Source organism: Argopecten irradians, chromosome 3 (genome assembly GCF_041381155.1).
Source record: "Argopecten irradians isolate NY chromosome 3, Ai_NY, whole genome shotgun sequence".
In the NCBI taxonomy this organism is placed as follows: Eukaryota; Metazoa; Mollusca; class Bivalvia; order Pectinida; family Pectinidae; genus Argopecten; species Argopecten irradians.
The window spans coordinates 57,235,669-57,262,090 of record NC_091136.1 but is presented as its reverse complement, the minus strand read 5'-3'; the positions used below and the strand labels follow the sequence as shown (position 1 = coordinate 57,262,090).

General features: G+C 35.1%; 1 protein-coding gene across 1 annotated transcript in view; it reads left to right on the top strand.

Moving 5' to 3' along the window:
- The window catches only part of LOC138319189 (uncharacterized), a 43,907-nt gene extending 24,424 nt beyond the window's left edge, over positions 1 to 19,483 (top strand). The window contains exons 2-3 of the mRNA XM_069262164.1: positions 16,044 to 16,269; positions 19,019 to 19,483. Of these exons, the coding sequence (XP_069118265.1) occupies positions 16,044 to 16,269; positions 19,019 to 19,150 (358 nt within the window). The 3' untranslated portion in view covers positions 19,151 to 19,483. The remainder of the gene's footprint in view (positions 1 to 16,043; positions 16,270 to 19,018) is intronic.
- Positions 19,484 to 26,422: the final 6,939 nt, after the last annotated feature.

Here is a 26,422-nt window from a genome sequence, read left to right as displayed (position 1 = left end):
ATATCCTATGTATGGTATATTACATGAGTACAGTGTTGATGAGCGACACTTTACTATATGATCAGTATCAGTATGATAATATCCTATGTATGGTATATTACATGAGTACAGTGTTGATGAGCGACACTTTACTATATGATCAGTATCAGTATGATAATATCCTATGTATGGTATATTACATGAGTACAGTGTTGATGAGCGACACTTTACTATATGATCAGTATCAGTATGATAATATCCTATGTATGGTATATTACATGAGTACAGTGTTGATGAGCGACACTTTACTATATGATCAGTATCAGTATGATAATATCCTATGTATGGTATATTACATGAGTACAGTGTTGATGAGCGACACTTTACTATATGATCAGTATCAGTATGATAATATCCTATGTATGGTATATTACATGAGTACAGTGTTGATGAGCGACACTTTACTATATGATCAGTATCAGTATGATAATATCCTATGTATGGTATATTACATGAGTACAGTGTTGATGAGCGACACTTTACTATATGATCAGTATCAGTATGATAATATCCTATGTATGGTATATTACATGAGTACAGTGTTGATGAGCGACACTTTACTATATGATCAGTATCAGTATGATAATATCCTATGTATGGTATATTACATGAGTACAGTGTTGATGAGCGACACTTTACTCTATGATCAGTGTATCATGTATGGTATATTACAGAGTATGTTGATGAACACTTTACTCTATGTATCAGTATCAGTATGATAATATCCTATGTATGTACAGAGTGTGTTGATGAGCGACACTTTACTATATGATCAGTATCAGTATGATAATATCCTATGTATGGTATATTACATGAGTACAGTGTTGATGAGCGACACTTTACTATATGATCAGTATCAGTATGATAATATCCTATGTATGGTATATTACATGAGTACAGTGTTGATGAGCGACACTTTACTATATGATCAGTATCAGTATGATAATATCCTATGTATGGTATATTACATGAGTACAGTGTTGATGAGCGACACTTTACTATATGATCAGTATCAGTATGATAATATCCTATGTATGGTATATTACATGAGTACAGTGTTGATGAGCGACACTTTACTCTATGATCAGTATCAGTATGATAATATCCTATGTATGGTATATTACATGAGTACAGTGTTGATGAGCGACACTTTACTATATGATCAGTATCAGTATGATAATATCCTATGTATGGTATATTACATGAGTACAGTGTTGATGAGCGACACTTTACTATATGATCAGTATCGGTATGATAATATCTTATGTATGGTATATTACATGAGTACAGTGTTGATGAGCGACACTTTACTATATGATCAGTATTATACAGAACTCGTACAATTCATTAGATTTGTTACAACATGGTCACATAGGTATAATGTGTTGTCTCTGTATAATCATATCCTATTCCTCGCTGTTGCTTTGGGATACCAATTACAGAAATACTCAACATCACCGACCTCATAATCAAAGTTAATTGGGTATAAAAGGAACATGCTGGGATATCTAGCCCCTAAACATTTGTCTGAGTAGGGACATCTTACTGCTAATCACGTCATTAAACTCTATCCGTACTGGATGATGTTATTTCAACCGTTAATATGATATTATCGAAGGCCAAGGGCTCTATATCTGTACAATACTTATATAATTATGCCATCTTCTTGTCTTTGCAAGGTTTTATAGACTGTTTAGTATTATGAATTTATTTATTTACTTATTATCACAGATACGATTATGAAAATAACTCAGTTTGTTAATGGTACCGTGCATACTTACTATGTTCTCTTATTATTATAAGTCGATGTCTTTTGAAATTAAATGATGATGTTAAAAATAGTTTAGTGATGATACCTCCTGCTTTACAATATATTCGTACTTATTACATGGCGTTGTAATCATGTCATCATTACTGCACCTGTCATTGTTTCTATGAGAACTTGCTAATATTTATAATATCTAAACTCTAAATCTCGTGTGTAAATACATAGCAAAAATATTATCGATACTTAATCATGCTATCATGGATGGATTCCATATCCCGTTTGTTAAATCTGTATAGCTGGTTATTTTCGCGGATCATTGAAGTCCAATCGGATTTTTTTTTTATTTCATTATCTAGTTACAGGCCATACTCGCGAAAAATTATAACCCGCAAAAATACGGTATGAGCTGTCCTCAAACATCCTGCTTCATAATTTATATATTGCTTATTATTTATGCTTTAAACGTAAATGTATAAGAATTGTTATTGTGTTACTATTGATGAATGGGTTGATTGTTATAATTTATATACATGTATAATTATGTATAAAGTATCATGTCTTTGAAACCATGAAGGTGTTTCAGAAAGCTTACCGTGCAGTGTACTTTATAACATACCATTTAATCAACGTATCTGATATATATATATATAAATATATGATAAATTTAAAGAAAAATCCTTACGGACGAAATCTATAAGAAATAAAAACAATAACGACTGACTAGTGAGTGTCAGTCGTTGTCGTTATTGTTTATATATATATATATATCAATCGGATAGAAAGACAGTTGAAATACTTAAACATAAATGATATGTTGACATATTTGATTATTACATTATATAACTTTCTAAATTCAAGTATTCTTAAATATCCGCAAATAACCTAACAGAGTACAATGTTTTGTTATTTATCACGCTGACTAAGTGTATTTAACTACATGTTATGTCCTTATCAGCTTTACTTGAATTCCGCTTCAAACGAAAACACCTCTTCGATTTTTACTGATAAATAAGAAAATAGGGCGTTCAAACAAACTTCAAACAGCTAAAATTCATAAATCGAATCTCAAATTGTCCAGATAGGATACAATCGATATTAATCGACGGAAGTTGACACATCGGAAGTAAAGTTTAGAAAATTAGTCCCTTCATTAAAGCAAACCAGTTAACGAGAGCGGTTGGTCTCTAATCGTTTTAGATACGTTTTGACCCAAGAGTTGATACTGGACTGTGATACGGATTTCACGAGTAAATATCTGACAACTCCGAGGTCAGATGACTTCAAACATATCCGTATCGTCCCTGAGATCAAGGATCTCACGTGCTGCACGAGACTAGATCTACTTCAGTAGATGCAGTCGTATATCTAATGTAGCCTAATTCGGAACTTAATTCCACTCCCTCTCAAGTTGATTAAACCTCGAAAGCTATGATTAGATGGGCAATATGGATACAGAGAATCTGCGAGTTAGCCTGCTAAATTAGGATAGCTATCAATACTGCAGCGCTGATTTTACTCTACAAATGCATAACAAAAATATTAATGCTACTGGGATCATATGAGATTTGTTCTGATGCTGTTTTTGGCAGAAATAATCAAGATGTTGGTGAAATATAATGCCGATTCTGTTTATCTGTCGGAGATGTAATTATCCTTGCAACACTAGGAGATTGTAAAGGTACCAGACCTAATCTCCAATAAACTTAAACGTGCTTACCATTATCGCATATGCAGGTTGAACACGTACAGACACAAGTCATATCTGTCATGAAGAAATATCCACAGGAGTTCACGGGAGGGGACAGGAGTTCACGGAAGGGGACATGAGTTCGCAGTAGGGGACAAGAGTTCACGGGAGGGACACCGATGGACGAGTAGATAAAACAGCATCCTAGCTGCCACTAACTTTCAAGCTAACTGTGGGTCGGTTGTTTTTTATCTGATTACACAGGTGTTTTGTGTTGTTCATAGCTCAGTACGTTCTGTAATGATTTTGGATGTTGTCTGGACGTAGTATATAGTATATAGTAATATACTAAACGTAAAAAGAGCGTAATATTGGGGAGTGCATCCGCCATCGTTATACACCAGGATTTTTACATAGAACACATAGGATTTACTGATAATGACTATAGTCGCCGAACATAGGACAGGCTGTAATATACTGATAATGACTATAGTCGCTGAACATTGGACAGGCTGTAATATACTAATAATGACTATAGTCGCTGAACATAGGACAGGCTGTAATATACTAATAATGACTATAGTCGCTGAACATAGGACAGGCTGTAATATACTAATAATGACTATAGTCGCCGAACATAGGACAGGCTGTAATATACTATAATGACTATAGTCGCTGAACATAGGACAGGCTGTAATATACTAATAATGACTATAGTCGCTGAACATAGGACAGGCTGTAATATACTATATGATAAGTCGCGAACATAGGACTGTAATATACTAATAATGACTATAGTCGCTGAACATAGGACAGGCTGTAATATACTAATAATGACTATAGTCGCTAACATAGGACAGGCTGAATATACTAATAATGTCGTCGCGAACATAGGACAGGCTGTAATATACTAATAATGACTATAGTCGCTGAACATAGGACAGGCTGTAATATACTAATAATGACTATAGTCGCCTGAACATAGGACAGGCTGTAATATACTAATAATGACATAGCGCTAATGGACTATAGTCGCTGAACATAGGACAGGCTGTAATATACTAATAATGACTATAGTCGCTGAACATAGGACAGGCTGTAATATACTAATAATGACTATAGTCGCTGAACATAGGACAGGCTGTAATATACTAATAATGACTATAGTCGCTGAACATAGGACAGGCTGTAATATACTAATAATGACTATAGTCGCTGAACATAGGACAGGCTGTAATATACTGATAATGACTATAGTCGCTGAACATAGGACAGGCTGTAATATACTGATAATGACTATAGTCGCCGGACATAGGACAGGCTGTAATATACTAATAATGACTATAGTAGCTGAACATAGGACAGGCTGTACTATAGTCGCTGAACATAGGACAGGCTGTAATATACTAATAATGACTATAGTCGCTGAACATAGGACAGGCTGTAATATACTAATAATGACTATAGTCGCTGAACATAGGACAGGCTGTAATATACTGATAATGACTATAGTCGCCGGACATAGGATAGGCTGTAATATACTGATAATGACTATAGTCGCTGAACATAGGACAGGCTGTAATATACTGATAATGACTATAGTCGCTGAACATAGGACAGGCTGTAATATACTGATAATGACTATAGTCGCTGAACATAGGACAGGCTGTAATATACTAATAATGACTATAGTCGCTGAACATAGGACAGGCTGTAATATACTAATAATGACTATAGTCGCTGAACTATAGGAACATAGGACAGGCTGTAATATACTATACTAATAATGACTATAGTCGCTGAACATAGGACAGGCTGTAATATACTAATAATGACTATAGTCGCTGAACATAGGACAGGCTGTAATATACTAATAATGACTATAGTCGCCGAACATAGGACAGGCTGTAATATACTAATAATGACTATAGTCGCTGAACATAGGACAGGCTGTAATATACTAATAATGACTATAGTCGCCGAACATAGGACAGGCTGTAATATACTAATAATGACTATAGTCGCGAACATAGGACAGGCTGTAATATACTGATAATGACTATAGTCGCTGAACATAGGACAGGCTGTAATATACTAATAATGACTATAGTCGCTGAACATAGGACAGGCTGTAATATACTAATAATGACTATAGTCGCCGAACATAGGACAGGCTGTAATATACTAATAATGACTATAGTCGCTGAACATAGGACAGGCTGTAATATACTGATAATGACTATAGTCGCTACATGGACAGGCTGAATAATAATACTATAGTCGCCGAACATAGGACAGGCTGTAATACACTAATAATGACTATAGTCGCTGAACATAGGACAGGCTGTAATATACTAATAATGACTATAGTCGCTGAACATAGGACAGGCTGTAATATACTAATAATGACTATAGTCGCTGAACATAGGACAGGCTGTAATATACTAATAATGACTATAGTCGCTGAACATAGGACAGGCTGTAATATACTAATAATGACTATAGTCGCTGAACATAGGACAGGCTGTAATATACTAATAATGACTATAGTCGCCGAACATAGGACAGGCTGTAATATACTGATAATGACTATAGTCGCTGAACATAGGACAGGCTGTAATATACTAATAATGACTATAGTCGCTGAACATAGGACAGGCTGTAATATACTAATAATGACTATAGTCGCTGAACATAGGACAGGCTGTAATATACTAATAATGACTATAGTCGCTGAACATAGGACAGGCTGTAATATACTAATAATGACTATAGTCGCTGAACATAGGACAGGCTGTAATATACTAATAATGACTATAGTCGCTGAACATAGGACAGGCTGTAATATACTAATAATGACTATAGTCGCCGAACATAGGACAGGCTGTAATATACTAATAATGACTATAGTCGCTGAACATAGGACAGGCTGTAATATACTAATAATGACTATAGTCCCGCTGAACATAGGACAGGCTGTAATATACTAATAATGACTATAGTCGCTGAACATAGGACAGGCTGTAATATACTAATAATGACTATAGTCGCCTATAGACAGGACAGCTGTAATATACTAATAATGACATAGCTGTAAATATACTATAATGACTATAGTCGCCGACATAGGACAGGCTGTAATATACTAATAATGACTATAGTCGCTGAACATAGGACAGGCTGTAATATACTAATATAATGACTATAGTCGCTGAACATAGGACAGGCTGTAATATACTAATAATGACTATAGTCGCTGAACATAGGACAGGCTGTAATATACTAATAATGACTATAGTCGCTGAACATAGGACAGGCTGTAATATACTAATAATGACTATAGTCGCTGAACATAGGACAGGCTGTAATATACTGATAATGACTATAGTCGCCGAACATAGGACAGGCTGTAATATACTGATAATGACTATAGTCGCTGAACATAGGACAGGCTGTAATATACTAATAATGACTATAGTCGCCGAACATAGGACAGGCTGTAATATACTAATAATGACTATAGTCGCTGAACATAGGACAGGCTGTAATATACTAATAATGACTATAGTCGCTGAACATAGGACAGGCTGTAATATACTGATAATGACTATAGTCGTGATAGACAGGCTGAATATACATAATGACAGGCTGTAATAGACAGGCTGTAATATACTAATAATGACTATAGTCGCTGAACATAGGACAGGCTGTAATATACTAATAATGACTATAGTCGCTGAACATAGGACAGGCTGTAATATACTAATAATGACTATAGTCGCTGAACATAGGACAGGCTGTAATATACTAATAATGACTATAGTCGCTGAACATAGGACAGGCTGTAATATATCTAATAATGACTATAGTCGCCGAACATAGGACAGGCTGTAATACACTAATAATGACTATAGTCGCTGAACATAGGACAGGCTGTAATATACTAATAATGACTATAGTCGCTGAACATAGGACAGGCTGTAATATACTAATAATGACTATAGTCGCTGAACATAGGACAGGCTGTAATATACTAATAATGACTATAGTCGCTGAACATAGGACAGGCTGTAATATACTAATAATGACTATAGTCGCTGAACATAGGACAGGCTGTAATATACTAATAATGACTATAGTCGCTGAACATAGGACAGGCTGTAATATACTAATAATGACTATAGTCGCCGAACATAGGACAGGCTGTAATATACTAATAATGACTATAGTCGCTGAACATAGGACAGGCTGTAATATACTAATAATGACTATAGTCGCTGAACATAGGACAGGCTGTAATATACTGATAATGACTATAGTCGCTGAACATAGGACAGGCTGTAATATACTAATAATGACTATAGTCGCTGAACATAGGACAGGCTGTAATATACTAATAATGACTATAGTCGCTGAACATAGGACAGGCTGTAATATACTAATAATGACTATAGTCGCTGAACATAGGACAGGCTGTAATATACTGATAATGACTATAGTCGCTGAACATAGGACAGGCTGTAATATACTAATAATGACTATAGTCGCTGAACATAGGACAGGCTGTAATATACTAATAATGACTATAGTCGCTGAACATAGGACAGGCTGTAATATACTAATAATGACTATAGTCGCTGAACATAGGACAGGCTGTAATATACTAATAATGACTATAGTCGCTGAACATAGGACAGGCTGTAATATACTAATAATGACTATAGTCGCTGAACATAGGACAGGCTGTAATATACTAATAATGACTATAGTCGCTGAACATAGGACAGGCTGTAATTACTATAATGACTATAGTCGCTGAACATAGGACAGGCTGTAATATACTGATAATGACTATAGTCGCTGAACATAGGACAGGCTGTAATATACTAATAATGACTATAGTCGCTGAACATAGGACAGGCTGTAATATACTAATAATGACTATAGTCGCTGAACATAGGACAGGCTGTAATATACTAATAATGACTATAGTCGCTGAACATAGGACAGGCTGTAATATACTAATAATGACTATAGTCGCTGAACATAGGACAGGCTGTAATATACTAATAATGACTATAGTCGCTGAACAATAGGACAGGCTGTAATATACTATTAATGATAATAGTCGCTGAACATAGGACAGGCTGTAATATACTATAATGACTATAGTCGCTGAACATAGGACAGGCTGTAATATACTAATAATGACTATAGTCGCTGAACATAGGACAGGCTGTAATATACTAATAATGACTATAGTCGCTGAACATAGGACAGGCTGTAATATACTAATAATGACTATAGTCGCTGAACATAGGACAGGCTGTAATATACTAATAATGACTATAGTCGCTGAACATAGGACAGGCTGTAATATACTAATAATGACTATAGTCGCTGAACATAGGACAGGCTGTAATATACTAATAATGACTATAGTCGCTGAACATAGGACAGGCTGTAATATACTAATAATGACTATAGTCGCTGAACATAGGACAGGCTGTAATATACTAATAATGACTATAGTCGCTGAACATAGGACAGGCTGTAATATACTAATAATGACTATAGTCGCTGAACATAGGACAGGCTGTAATATACTAATAATGACTATAGTCGCTGAACATAGGACAGGCTGTAATATACTAATAATGACTATAGTCGCTGAACATAGGACAGGCTGTAATATACTAATAATGACTATAGTCGCTGAACATAGGACAGGCTGTAATATACTAATAATGACTATAGTCGCTGAACATAGGACAGGCTGTAATATACTAATAATGACTATAGTCGCTGAACATAGGACAGGCTGTAATATACTAATAATGACTATAGTCGCTGAACATAGGACAGGCTGTAATATACTGATAATGACTATAGTCGCTGAACATAGGACAGGCTGTAATATACTATAATGACTATATAGTCGCTGAACATAGGACAGGCTGTAATATACTAATAATGACTATAGTCGCCGAACATAGGACAGGCTGTAATATACTAATAATGACTATAGTCGCTGAACATAGGACAGGCTGTAATATACTAATAATGACTATAGTCGCCTGAACATAGGACAGGCTGTAATATACTAATAATGACTATAGTCGACATAGGACAGCTGTAATAGACTATAGTCGCTGAACATAGGACAGGCTGTAATATACTAATAATGACTATAGTCGCTGAACATAGGACAGGCTGTAATATACTAATAATGACTATAGTCGCTGAACATAGGACAGGCTGTAATATACTGATAATGACTATACTCGCTGAACATAGGACAGGCTACATCCTGCTTTGGGGATTCCACAGAATTACGCCACACAGCGAGCTAGATGAAAACAAGTTCGCTGCCCCACCAATATGGCATGATATATTAAATAAGATAGTAGTTTAAACCGTCTTTTTACTATATTAGCTCATCACTTTAAACCGGAATTCCCATTTTAAGCGATTCAATTTATTGTAACAGATTGGGAATTTTACTTGTTAAACCAATACCACTCTGTCTACAACAACATATTCTTTACTATCGTTTATATTTGAAGATGTCGACAGAGCAGACAACGCTTGCGTTCCCGGAATGCCCGGCTCTGCTCAGTTTATACTGTATTCTATTTGTTTCTGTTTATATTTTCTTTAGTTTCCGTCAGTTTATCACTAGTTTGTATTTATGTTTACTTTAAGGGATCTGATAACTTTTATGAACTTTGTTTTAGGGTTATGAGTACTGTTTCAATACTCTATCAAAATAGGTCCTGGATGATTAAAACCAAATGTACTAATTAGTGGTTAGTGCGTATTTGGTTTTTGAACAATACCACAAATTCCTTTAAAAGATCTACAAACTATATAAAAACCTGCTTAAAATACATTAGTACATGTAGCCGGTAGAAAAGGTATTTATCCCAGATAAAAAAGACATAATGTCTCAATTAGAAATGCCATCCTTACAACACGACTCATAAGGGAATTTACCAGAGGACATATGAACCTATTCAAGACTAGGAATGAAACGTCAATACTAGAACATCAGAATATTTATGATAACTGTTTCAACAAATACCAAGTTGTCTAATTAATTTTGCTGTTGTTAAACCAAACAGTCTGACTAAATCGTAACTTTTAAAGGAGTCATTTGTACGTAAAAACTACATCTGAGGTGAAGATAATGTATCATTTGACATCGTTATACAAATGTCAATAGTTCCATAAAGTGTTGTTTTTACCGAACGACCATAACGGCCAGTGAATACTTTGTGTTTGTACACTCTGATTGGCGGGCTGTTGACCGATGAGATTGATAGAACATTGAAAGGTTTCAAATAATGACATCCTTTGAAACAAAACATCAGCGATGAATATATATATTACCATTATTGTTAGTTCCTTGTTAGCTTGATGTTTGTAAATATATCAGGTCAGATATTGAAGCTATAAACTTACTCGGTGTCATTCAGTTTGTCTACCAAAGACTTGTCAGGAAAAGTCTTGTTAAACCGTCAGAGTTTTTTGTATGGGATGTATTGCAAGTATTTTTTTTTATAAATATTACGAGAAAAGAATTGGCATAAATGCACCGCTTTATTGACAATTTATACATGATATACATGCGATGCTCACGTCAGAATGGTACGTATATATTGTTACTACATTCGTCTCGCATAGAAAAACTAATAACTAGTAACCATTTGCTGAGTACCGTAGACAGAGAGAAGAATATTATCTAAGACTTGTTGGGACGAGCTAACCATATTGACTGAATAACGATATAGTTTGTGTCGGGGTTATATCCTCTCCAGAATACTGTTAAACACGCGTAATGTCTGTGGACACTCCCCTGGGACAATCATTGTAACGTATTCTAATTATATATGACCTAGTATTGTACAAGTCTGATGATGTACCATAACACAATAAAACAATTAGGTAGCTATCATATCAGGCTTATCTGTCAGGGTTAACTCTAGGTAACAAACGCATCTAAAACCTTTCATCAAGATTAAACATAAGTTTCTAAGGAAAAATGAAGAGGATATATAATGCATAGTAAAGTATTGTTTGGTATAAATAACGGCCAGCTGATCAAAAGGTGTTTATGACAACAGCGTGTCACGACGTGTTATAGTTTAATGGAAACTGGAATGTATATTGATATAGGCCAGACTCCCACCAGCTCCTCTCATCTTCTGCTCAATGTGTTTTGTAAGTTCGAGACACCAAAAATTGCAATTTCATGTAATTACTTTCTTTTTTCTGCAGTAAAATACCAAAAAGTTGCTGTTAACAAAATTTACAGAAGACTAAAATAACATTTCTGTGAAAGTAGATTGCACCGCTGCCTTTTCTTTTGCTACAATGTAAGTGTTTGGAATACCATCCACATCACGTTAACCTTTGTCGTAGTTTACATACGGGCTTATAAACAGGTTCTAGCATCCTGAAATGAAATCACGGTATATTTAAAAAGAAAAAAAAAATGTGTCGACTGTTTGGTTCAGAATATCAATAAACATCTATTTAAAAGTCCTATATGCATATTTGTAATAACTACCTTGCAAACCTTGAAGTGCAGTTTTTACTAATTGGAAGATGTACAGAAAGAAATGTAATTGGATAATATTGCTTTTTATATAAACTTAATGTGTTTCCTTCCCTTCAAGGTTATAATTGTGAGGATGATCCTGCCACACATAGGGAAAATTTATAGACAAATAACCATTAATGAAGCAAAGATGTTGCAAGCTATATAATGAGGAGTTATTAGAAATCAAGGACGTCACATGAAAGTTTAATTACCTTATCTCTTTAAAACCATTAAATAATGAAAGGATTGATTCTGGAGACGTTTGCAGATACGGGAATAAAGAAAATGTTCATACTTTTTATCTTGTAATTTATTTATTTATTTAATTTTTTAATGAGGTTATCTTAAGATGTTTTGCGCTAGTTATCATATTTTTATGACCAAGATCCATTATTCCATTACTTTATCTTAGTTTCATCCAATGTGGTGCTTGTTATTCTGTACGACTATTTCTGATGCCTGATACACCGTCTGAGACGATCTTCCTCACAATGGAGATAAATGTAAGGAAAAATGACTTTAGTGAATGATTAATGAATATAAATGGAAACTATGTTATAAACTTAGTCACGTAAATTCTAAATGAAATATAAACATTAACGGAAATCATTGATAAAATCACAGGTTCAAACAACAAAGTGTTGTTCAACGCCTACATAAATAAGCAAATCTGAAAACATTCCTTTGATAAACTAACAGAAAAACAATGGCGTCCATCAGCAGAGGCTGGAGAACTATATTACCTGACAATGGAAATCCTCCCTCGGGAAAAGGACAAATAGGATTCTTCTCTCAAAAAGAAAAAAAAAGAACAATTATCCAACGCGAAATAAAATACTTTATCCCTATAACTGAAACAACTTGTTTACATATATTTCGATGATAAAGGAATTGAAACAAATTTGCAGCCGAGATAAGTTACCCCTGAAGGTCATGCTAGAAATCTAATAATATATCGTCTCGATGTTAAAACATGTATCACCGAGCATGCTTTCCATTTCCATTGACCTTGGGCCGTGTATACTACTGGTTCCGCAAACATCGATATAATGATTTTTCGGGGAAAATTGTCTTGCTTCAGCAAAAACACTTGCAATGATACAACAGTGCAACCTAACCATTTCTGGTTTGAATTTAAAGACTAACCGCAGCAATTCAGCTTTGATTTTAGTGAATGTTTATGCTTTCTAGTTCACATAATATCTTATCAATATATATTCTTTTATCAGCCCATCATGGAACGAAATGCATCAGATACCTGTAATATAGATAGAATAACATGACAAAACATTGCTGTGACCAAATTTAATCAGATACCTGTAATATAGAGAGAATTACATGGCAGAACATTGCTGTGACTAAATAGAACTATTATATATCATGCCATCTGTGTGTCCTTATAAAACATCAATGACCTTGTTACAAAACTTAATGTTTAAATCTTCTTCACCAATAATGTCGGTAGGACATATATCATGTTGTTATATTAATGATTGATATCCATGTTTTAAGAAATATAGGTTGTGTAATGCAATACAAATAGTTAATAAAAATAGGTGTTGCGTTTGTCAATAAACCGTAAATAATATCCACATGACTATCAGCATTTATTTGAAATTACATGATACATATGGATACGGAAAAGTATGGCAGACGCTCACTTCCGTTTTCAAAATATGAAAAAGCTGTAAGACCACCAGAAAATGCGTGATAAAACAAATTATCAATAATGGAAGTTGAATAATGATTGAATCTTCCAACATTAGACAACAACCTACATTGTATACGGTGTCGATCTAATCGATAAGAATTAATGTCTGCTTCAGACGTTTGATATCCATGTTATTGATACTTCTAAGAATTTAAACGACTATTTATTCTTGATTGAGAGAAATGAATTTTTGATGTAAATTTAAGCATTGAATTCCTTCCAAAATGTAGAATACCGACAATGTGAATACAATACTGAACATCATCATTTTGCTTGACCCTAATGGTATATATTACATATTACACTTTTGGTAATGGTTCAGTGCTTACGTGAATCTGTCATGTTTGTTGTAAATGTTACTCAACTCATTCTATTGTTCCTGTGTCAATAACAGCTGTTAGTGATTGGTGATAAACAAAACATAAAAAATAGACTAGTTACCTAGACACATGTTACATAACTTAGTAGTTCTAGCACCCAGTGGAATGGTTCATTAGAATTTTATACCAAATTGATATTTAAAATGACTCAAATCAGTAATTTTTGCTTTCACCAATTAATGTATAATTCACTTTGCAATATTAATGAAAAGTTACTATCATCCTTGGACCTACTTTCGAGTTATGGATTATCTAAATCGCGATGTAATGTTGTCATTGCTGACATGATTTTACTATTGCATTTGTTGGCGGAGATAAATATACCTAACACCCATTTGTTGGCGGAGATAAATATACCTAACACCCATAGCTACGTTAGCTCTTCTCAACGCGTTTTCCACTGACCTAGACTTAAAATGCACGACCGTGAATTGGCGGGCTTGTGTTATTTGAATTTCAAACAAATAATTCCGAGGCCAACATAGACGATGTACTGGTAATAACGATTAAACCTGCCCTGGAAAGGCAATAAACAGAGACAGTAAACACTCCTCGGAGTCGAAAGTATATCGGGTATATATCAGATATATATGACACAGAGCGTCGGGACACACGTAAGCGAAGAGCTGCAAAAGTAAAAAAAATATGAGATGTGTCTCTATATAGCAAAATCTCAAGCAGAGTCGTAAACTTTCATAACATAAATGTATATGAAGCGTAGAACATTCCCATTAATAATTTGAAAACTGAGTGTCATTCAAATAAAAGAAACCCAGATTATTACGAAAATAGGCTAAGGAATATTAAGGAAATTACTGAAACACTCCATTTTTGTTTTGATTTGTCTGTTTGTTGGCAAAATTAAAAATTCATCTGATATTAATTGGTATATATTATACATTGTCGATATTTAGATTAAGAGCATCCGTTGTATAAGTTCTTGTTACCGTTTAATTCGAGGTAATTACTTCATCAATATTTTTCATGATTGCTTTTTACGCAAAAGGTAGAAAAAAAGTAATGAGCATTCGAATAAATATTTAAACATATTTGAACGAATATTCGTGGTAACGTGTATAGCTACAATAAATCGTCAATAAGTGTTTATTTGGTTTTCTTACCTTTACAGGTGAATAATTACGTTCCATTGAATAATTAGATTCTTATGTTAATGAGACTTTTGCGATAAAAAGCTGATCATTTGTTGTACACATTTTACTACGGAAATGGATAGAAAATAGCTTCCGGCATCGATATAATCCTGCAAGGCCTAAAACATAAAGGTTTTTTAATTTAAATGATTGGAGTTTTAAAGGTAATCATACAATAAAAACGAATCCAATTCCGTACTTGATTAAACGTCGATTAGGGAGAAAGGAATATTAGTTATTAACTAATCGTTGAATAATATTCGATACATTTTAAGATACATTTCAAACGATTGACAAGAAATATAATAAAGGTATCTCAGATGTGCAGAACTGATATCGATTCCCGATCTGTATAATCGTTGATGTAAGAAGCGATGTCAGGTCATGTGACAACTGACGTCAGTGCTGAAATTTAGATTACATAAACACCACGGGCAGAAAGATGGATGTCACACTTGTCATTAGTTTGGTAAACATAAAGATGATCTTGGAACTAACGTCACTACATAGAACAATTCTATGTTTCTATTCGTCTTGTCGCATTGGCTCTTATGATATTGCTCATCGATGACACTAGCGAAGACGCCATTTAGCTAGCAGCTGAGGAAGAACTTCATCATTGCAAACTAATTACGAAACAAGCTGTTGACGTTGTTTTAGATTAGCTTTGTGATTAAATTATATTTGTCTTTATGATTTCAGATTGTTCGAAACACATCCAGATGTGCAAGACGTTTTCATGCCGTTTAAAGGACAATCAAAAGAAGATTTAAAACACAGCTCACAACTCAAGGCGCACGCGCTGAGAGTGATGAACACAGTTGAGAAATGCCTGGGGCGGATGAATGAGCCAGCAAAGCTACAAGAAATGCTGCATGACCTTGGGACACGCCACGTGATGTATAGTGCCAAGGTCGATTACATTGATGTGAGTAGAACGTACAATTTGACCTTGCATAATCTTTACCGTTATTGATAAACTACAATAGTATTTGTTTAAAACTGATTGAAATTCGAACATGAAATATGTCTTCCACAATTTTTCAATGTCGCCCAACACTTATTGTATGACTTGACGCGTTTCTTGTTCATGTTTTCTTCAAATTGTTTGTCTCAGAAAATAAGAAAAAGTATTGAAAATAATCACAAATCACACGCTATCGACAGCTCTCAGTGACATCAGTAATGGCTGTCACGACTGAATCAACATCATTGTTGATTCATTGACTTCCTGAGACAGGATGTTCTAAACGCTCACTTTTTGATCGTCACAAACAAATCAGAGAGAGAGAGAAAAAAAGGAAAAATTATCCATTGCTTATTTTGCATAAAAGGCCAACATGAATTATCGCCCAATTGTACAAAACATAATTGCTTACAAAGAAATTTCAGTTTAAAGGTTTCGTGTATTCAATTGCTGAAACCATACTCATTTCATCTGTTTTGAGGTCCAGTTTACGTTTGTGATAATGACAAATACAGGCAACCAAATAAAGCTGGCATTTTATGCCAACGGAAATAGCTCTATTAAAATTTCGTTCTTTCAATAAAATCGGGAAATGGCGCCAGAGAGTCGTGTGGAGCCGTTCAACGCTGTAATAATAAACTAAAATAGAATTCAGATTTTAAGTATGAAAACGTAGTTACCTATGGTATTGGTAAAGCCTATTAGTGGTCAGTATGGAATATATACTCACTTAAAATATTGGAGAAATTGGAACTTTTTGAATATCCTCCAGATATAGCTGTATGAAAACACTGACATAGCAGTATGCCATAGTAACACTACTGTTATAGCTAAATGTATCTCGTCTTCTTCAGATTGACTATCATGTTTTTATTGCATACCCTATGTGACTTCAGAGGAATGGTAGGGGTAGTATTTATTCATGAAAATATACACGCATCCCCTAACATATGCTACACTTTCAAGTGCTTTTGCACAGGAAAACACATTTAATTTCTGTTTTTATGTAATAATTTGTACTAATTTAAACAGCCCGAATGTTTCCAGTAATAACATAATGAGTGATGCTTCAGTCATTATAGATACGGATGGGTTCTAAGTTTGTTGCATGCAACTTCCTATCACAAAATGAAATAATCACTATTACGTTAAAGCTTATGAGACGAGAGACATGTACCAGACGTTCCAAAGGCTCAGGTGACTCTATCGATAATGGAGAGGCTTTCGACTGACCTCGGCTTCTGTCCTAAACAAACACTGGCCTCCTTAAGACCACCTGTACCTAGTCGACAGGCAAACCGAACTTCATTTGAAGGGACAATTATTTATAATAAAGTTGTTTGTCTATAAACGAGGACGATACACTTTCAAAAATAGGTAATCCGTTGCTGTAACTCTTTGTTAATACTGTTATTATACTGAAACCCCAAACTTGTTCAAATTAGAATAAAATGACTTCCGATTTAATGCATCGAAATGAAATCGTGGTTTTTTTTAAATACATAGCCTCAAATTAAGACAGAGATGAAAACAATCAATCTGTTGATAGAAGTATCATTTTAGCCTATTGACTATAACTTTGACCTTGAAGTGCCATCCTAGCACCATGTTTGACCATTATGTGTAATCCGAGACAATAATAGATTAAGTATGGGGTCTTTCACATGGTTACATAGGTTCAGTCGACATGTTTATGTGGCGACGTACAGCCCACAGCGGAAGCACTAATGAAAACAAGTAAGCTTAGGCTCTGACCTCGGCCGCCTTTATAGCTAGTCTACGACGTCACGTCTGGTGTATTCCCCTTCCCGTCACTACAGGACAATCAGGCTATCAAACTAGTGGACTGGCTAATGTGTTTGAAGGCACGCGCAACAGACCCAAAAATTGCTAACAACGTCATCACGTGCGCCTTAACATACAGCGCTGCGTATCCCACATTATATTGGTGTACTTTCTTATACAACAAAAGCCCAGCCAAGTGACTAATTAATCCTGTTTTAGTTTTGAATCTAAGTAATTGTTTCAGATTATCCCTGGATATATAAAGTGGTTCGTATATCCGTTGAGGTATAAGCATGAATAGTAAAGGCAATCCATTTGATACACGATTTCCTTGACTGAAATATCCTTACTACGTTAGCATATTCTAATTAGGGTATCTACGTTACTGAAGTGATTGAGAACAAAATTAAACCGTTGAAGTGTTACTAAGGCAAAGTCAATCGATTGGGCTAAAAAGATTTGATGTGTAACCTAATTACAATGTATTACTAACACATACGCGAATATTTGTGTTCATATACAACTGTTACGCTGCTTCTTTTTTCGCTGTGTTAGAAGATAAAACGCAAACATTCTGTGACTCAAAACTATCAAACTAACTTATGTGTTGTACATACTATCTCCTATCTATTTACAATTATGTATTGTAGCTGATTGCTATTTTGATAGTTTACTATTGATCGTTTCTGTTACATCTGATTGGTCCACAGTTTACAATAGAACGTTTATGTTGCAGTTGATTGGTCCACCGTTAACTATTTGTCGTTTCTGTTGCAGCTGATTGATCCACAGTTTACAATATATCGTTTATGTTGCAGTTGATTGGTCCACCGTTAACTATTTGTCGTTTCTGTTGCAGCTGATTGGTCCACAGTTTATCTGGGCTATCCAGTCCACCGTTAACTATTTGTCGTTTCTGTTGCAGCTGATTGGTCCACAGTTTATCTGGGCTATCCAGAGCTCCGTTGGAGACGCATGGACGCCGGAAGTAGAGCAAGCTTGGTCGGACCTTTTCAAACTCATATCACACTATATGAAAGCCGCCATGGTCTTCTGATTTCGTCATTATCCATCTGACCTATATAGCAACAGACTATGTAAACATCTAGAGCACTAGGGATGGGCATCTTGACCTGGCATACTTCAGAGGTCCAAGGAGTCGAGAGACAACATTGACAATGGTTTTTAATTGTTTAGCTCAGGTTTCTTAATAGGTAATGGCAATGTGAAGTGAAGCTAACGTTGCTTGTATACACATTTTAAGTGATTTAGATCCGTTGCATAAAAACTGATGTACTGAGGCCAATGAATCATATCCGCACTCAAACAGTTTGATTATTTTTGATCGGAAGCATTTCATTGTAAAGAATAAATCAAATTTCATCTTAAATAGATTTGTTGTTGAAATATCAATATTGCTAAGTTGCAAAGTACATACAGTCAGTCTAACAGATGGAACAAATCATTTTAGATCCAGTTTAATACAATACATAACTCAGAGTGTGATATAAATACTCTATTTAGACCACACTCACACATTGCAAATTTTTTATGACCTCTTTTTTCAATACACGTTCTAGGTTGCATAGACATCCCAGTGTACAGGATGTTAAAATACCCACACGTGTTCTAGATTGCATAGACATCCCAGTATACAGAATGTTAAAAAGACCCACACACGTACTGGGTTGTATAGACATCCCAGTATACCGGATGTTAAAAGACCCACACACGTTCTAAATTGTATAGACATCCCAGTATACCGGATGTTAAAAGACCCACATACGTTCTAGATTGTATAGACATCCCAGTATACAGGATGTTAAAAAACCCACACACGTTCTAAATTGTATAGACATCCCAGTATACCGGATGTTAAAAGACCCACATACGTTCTAGATTTATAGACATCCCAGTATACAGGATGTTAGAAGACCCACACACGTTCTAGATTGTATAGACATCCCAGTATATAGGATGTTTAAAGACCCACACACGTTCTAGATTGTATAGACATCCAAGGGTAAAGGTCAAAAGACCCACAAACGTACTAGATTGTATAGACATCCCAGTATACAGGATGCTAAAAGACCCACACACGTACTGGGTTGTATAGACATCCCAGTGTACAGGATGTTAGAAGACCCACACACGTTCTAGATTGTATAGACATCCCAGTATACTGGATGTTAAAAGACCCACACACGTTCTAGGTTGTATAGACATTCCAGTATACAGGATGTTAAAAGACCCACACACGTTCTAGATTGTATAGACATCCCAGTATACTGGATGTTAAAAGACCCACACACGTTCTAGGTTGTATAGACATTCCAGTATACAGGATGCTAAAAGACCCACAAACGTACTAGATTGTATAGACATCCCAGTATACAGAATGTTAAAAGACCCACACACGTTCTAGATTGTATAGACATCCCACCAGTGTACAGGATGTTAAAAGACCCACACACGTTCTAGGTTGTATAGACATCCCAGTATACAGAATGTTAAAAGACCCACACACGTTCTAGATTGCATAGACATCCCAGTATACAGGATGTTAAAAGACCCACACACGTTCTAAATTGTATAGTCATCCCAGTATACAGGATGTTAAAAGACCCACAAACGTACTAGATTGTATAGACATCCCAGTATACAGGATGCTAAAAGACCCACATACGTTCTAGATTGTATAGACATCCCAGTATACCGGATGTTAAAAGACCCACACACGTTCTAGATTATATAGACATCCAAGTGTAAAGGTCAAAAGACCCACATACGTACTAGATTGTATAGACATCCCAGTGTACAGGATGTTAAAAGACCCACACACGTTCTAGATTATATAGACATCCAAGTGTAAAGGTTAAAAGACCCACACACGTTCTAGATTATATAGACATCCAAGTGTAAAGGTTAAAAGACACACACACGTTCTAGACTTATAGACATCCCAGTGTACAGGATGTTAAAAGACCCACACACGTTCTAGATTGTATAGACATCCCAGTATATAGGATGTTTAAAGACCCACACTAAACCGAGTTGGACATAGTGCCGCCGTCACGAGATGTCGACACTGTAAAAGCAATTATTTGTGTAATTGAAAATTAATAATGGTCTCTAGAAGTCCCTCACTTCGTAAGGTCACATATTGTTGTAAATGGTCTCGTCTGCTCCAATATAACGTTCTTAATATCTCAGAGTAATCGGCAATTTGTATTTACTTGTCCCGAAGGTATTTAACATATCTCTCTAAGTCACACGAACGCTTCTCGTGCTTGAATATGATACGTCAAGCATGGTTGTGACTAAGACTTGCCAAAATCTAGTCTGATGTGTTATCGAGACCTTCATGTAATACTAAAGAATTGGGTGATATATTTCATCGCGTTTCACGCTTCAATCAACAAAGTACGGGATAAACACACAAAGGAACGTTTTACATTTTGTCTTGAATATATATGAATTTTATACTTTCCGACATCGTTACTGCGTTATTGTTGATTAAGAACTCATGGTGGACTATCTCACTGAATTGTATGTTGAGGTTATAGTCATAACACTCTAGATGACGTCAGCTACCTTTTTTCATGTCTTGCTCATGACATATCATTTATATTGATGGATTTCAAGAGCTCAAAATATCAGTAAACAGGATATTTTCAAATGGAACCGTACAAGGAAAACTGAGTTTAAGACTACGCATGTTATGTGTCGCCTATGCTCCGAGTTAAAATACAAGTTATACTTCAATCGAGGAGAAAATTTCACATTGTATCATTAACAGAGCTACCCAACTAAATAGGAGATAACTCCATCACAAGCTAAGAGACAGAACAATGGGACGATAAGACCGCGAGAAATACGACAGAATTATCCAGCTGTCTTCATGAACTTTATCTGTTCCTTGCCTTCATTACTAAGTTGTGAACCTCTGCTGCTTCCAAGGTGACGTACGAGCGACAGGATGCTGACACTACGTATAATGGGGACTGATTGGACTAGAAATATCTGGGTTATCCGGTGGAGTAATAGTGCATCCACTATGATAAATTCAGGATGAAGGTGTGAGCGTGTACTTTTAGCAAGGTAACTGGGTTGATTTATAAATAAATGACTCTTCAAAATAACTTTACACTGCGTGTCAGTTAAATACATGTCGATATTCAACGGAAAAACTGCGTTCATTAATAATTGGAACCAGATTTGCATTAGAGAAATATCACAGTTTGTTTCCATTAGAAACGACCTATCGCCATTCCAAAGGACGTTCACTACTCACAATCAGACAGTGGCATCTCAAATACTGCCACTTAGATGAAATGCCCATCAATAAAAAGGAGACAGTTGCTTCTGTTGTTAAATTTGAGAATCAATAAAATAGAATATAAGTCAATAATATACAAAATAATAATAAGTTTTTGAACCATTACAATGTGCAAATTTTGACATTTGCTATCAATTCTAACAAGTCCACGTTCCATTTCTATTTCTTGGCAGTAGGTCAATGATATCCAATCTCAAGATGATAGTTAAGAGCTTTCGCTGAAAAAATACCCTGCTGAAAATGATATTGATAACAAAAATACGTTCAAAGATCGGATTCACCTGTTTGTAATTGTGGATTGAGTATATATCAGATGGATGTAGAACGTTTAATACATGTCTACTGGCATTCAGAGGACATTGCATGTAAACTTATTGTCCATGTTCATTTGATGCTATCATAAAGAATACTCTTCTCCAAATCGTAATCGAAAATGTCCTTCTCAGTCAATATCATTATTAATAAATCACGATTGAGATGAGTCAAGGATATTCGAATTGTGTTTAAATGTCAAATTTATTTGACAAACAAATAGTTCAACAATAATAATGGTCAACATATGTCATATAAAAATTACAAGAAGACTAATTTATACCATCATCGGCTGCTAACGCAATTTAATGCTTTAAGCATCTTTCTGTAGTTACAAATACTTTCATGACAACGTCCATGTTTTCATAACAACGTTCATTATTTAATAATTGTGATTACACTTAACGAAAATAATTTACCGATGTACATATACAGTGACGTGCCAAAAGTCTTTCACATTTTTATGACGTCGCGTCGTCTTGTGATTATGAATATAGCAACTTTAATAAAAACAAAAAAACATAACTCAAAAACTATGAAACACACCTACCTGAAATTTTAGTATTTTGTTGCATGACCCTTTACAGCTTAGACTCGTCTCGGTAATTTTGCATATAGCGCAGCAATATACCCCTGAGTAAATGAAGTCAAAATCTGAGTTACAGCATCAATAAGTTCTTGGCGACTTTTAATAGTATGTTGCACTCGCTGTTGACAAATCTTAATCATTCTCCATACATTTTCTATAATATTAATAACTGGAGACTGAGAAGGCCAGGTTAAACAATTAATATTGTTTTCTGTTTTCCACTGCTGGGCCCTTCCCGACATGTGTGCAGGACAGTTATCATCTTGGAATATCCAAGGCTTATCGGGAAAATCTGTAAAACAACAGGCCATAATTTTTTATCTTATTGTTCAATGTACTTATCTGTATATAAATTTCCTTCTTTTGGTCTCACCTACTACGGAGGCACAAACACACCCCCAAAACGACACGGACACTCGGGAACTACCGTGACGTACAGTCCTGATCCATTTCTCGTCGGCTTTTCTCCACACATACACTCTTTGATCAGTACCTAAAATTACTTGTGTCTCATCAGAGAATATTACAGTGTTCCAATTTTCAGAAATTGTCCAATTTTTATGTCCACGGCACCACTCAACTCGCTTTTTTCCTGTTAACTGCCGATATCGTCAACGTCTTACATACAGACCGCCTGGAATAACCCTCAATATGTAATTTTCTCTGTACAGAAACTTAAACTGGAGTAAATGAATTAAATTGTGTAGATAATTCCGTCAATGCTTGCCGACGATCATGTTTTACTAGGCCAAAAAGTTGTCGATCCCCCTGTTCACTTGTTAATATTGGCCGCCCGCTTTGCCGCTTACTTTCAACACTTTCTCTTTCTTTGAAATTCTTTATAAACTTACTGATGGTAGAATGAGAAAATCCTACAATTTTCGCAATGTCTACAACTTTCCTACCGCCTTCTTTCAATCGTACCACTTGTTCCTTTTCAGCCAATATCAATTCCCGGCGAACCATCGTTCATGATTGTTGACGTCTGCTACATAACTAAAAATAGCCCCACGCGAATTTGACAGATATGGGAGATAACCCCCGCACTACATCTTGCGCAACACAAAAGAGTTCCGATTATAGTACCAATTTTTGAATCACGAGGAAATAAACTGTAATCACTTCCGGGTATTGACCGACGACGCATCATAAAAAAATGAAAGACTTTTGGCACGACACTTACCACTGTTTGTAAAGACATTTAAAAGTATACGTTACAATTTTTGCGCAAAAAAACATTTATTGTCAAAAAACAGAAACATCCACAAATAGGTCTGGTAGTTCACAGTTATGAAAGAAAAACCTTTATATGGAAAAATATTATCAAAGAATATAATTCTTCAGATTTCAACGCTGACGATCACAACATATACACCGAAATATGTCAAGAAAAGATGTCATAGTGCCTAAAATTACAAGTATCATATACATCAGTCTAACAACATACTGATAAAATGCCAATTAATGTTCGATGACGTATTTCAGTTTTACCTAGTGATTAGACCTGAAAAGGATTAGAATTCTGCAGTATCAACAGTCCATTAAAGTTCAGTATGTACACATATGATGCTCGTCACGTATGATAATTGTACTACGTGTATAAATGCCAAGTACAAGTACTAACTGGTCAATGTAATTTGTGTGAATTTATGAATTTTATTTAAAAGCTATGATGATAATCAAAAAAGTCTGAAAATCTGTTCACTAAGTACAACAGTTCACTGAGGCTAAAATCTTCGTAATCAAATTAATTATCTTACTAACGATAACACAATGTATGTACATGTATGTACGTGAAAACAAAATTACTGTGATTGTTTACGGTGTATACATGTTTTCATTTCATACGCAAATCTTCGATATTTTTAACTATTAAAGATGTACAAGACAAAACGTCGATATCATCATATTTTAAGTTAAAGTTGTATGGTCTATAACTTTCACTCTTTTTGTCGTAGTGAAAACTTTTTAAGTGTTATACATTTTTTTTTCGTCTGGCTGAGTTGTAACTTTCTAATTTTCCCACTTATCATAAAGTTGCAACACTGGAAGTATCTTTAATTATAGAAGAAAAAATCTGTTTAACGTGTACACGTGAAAAATAGGCTCTTAAGATGCCGAATCATTCCGAACACTTCCGAACATCATCGTGACAATCTAGAAATAACACGAGAGTTTTGAAACCAAAGAAAAATGTTAACAATTTTTAATAAACAAAACATGTGGTCTACCTCAGCAGACGAGATATAGAAAGAAAATAAAGCACACACATTACAATATTTGATACACACAATATTTTACGGCAATGTGTGAATTGGTTGTTTCAAATACTCATTCTGTGGACATATACCAGCATGGTTTGCTCATATTAGCCAGAAGGAAACGCTAGTTACCTGGCTCACCACGTGCAGGTCGTGTCGAACGTCAGTCACATGATACGATTCGGAATTCGACACAACCCGAAGTCACTGAACATGGCGGAGATTGAAGGCGCTTTATCCAAAACCAGGAATATATTATCCCTATATTTCGACTCTCTTATAGGCGACATATGTTTTTAATGAGCTTAATCATCAAGATACGTGTCAATGTTCAAATATCAAATGTTTAAGTGACATATCGTTACAGTGAAATTGGCATGCAATATAACTTTAAGCACTCGGAAAAATGCACATGAAACATACATGTAATGACCGATTTTGTCTGTTTCCGCTATGGATTTGATATTTAGAATTTCCGGTGAAATATCTATATGACACTACCAAGCAGATGAGTGCTTTCATTAGTGCGTATATTTCATTCATTTCCCCAAGCTTAGTGGTGACAGTGACCGACAGAGCGTTTGATTATTATTCAGGTGCAGATTACTGGTCACTGGTGGCCCGTGTTATGGCAATTAGACACATATCTCACGTTATTTATCGCCAGGTCGGAGATTAAATATGGCCGATGTTACCAGAGTAATAGATGATTCGCGATAAATGATTGAAGCAATCGACCTATATTATCAATTGAACGTTGATGCTCTGGACTTATACTAAACAATGTGACATGGCCGATTTCATTCAACACTGGTTAAACATTTGAAA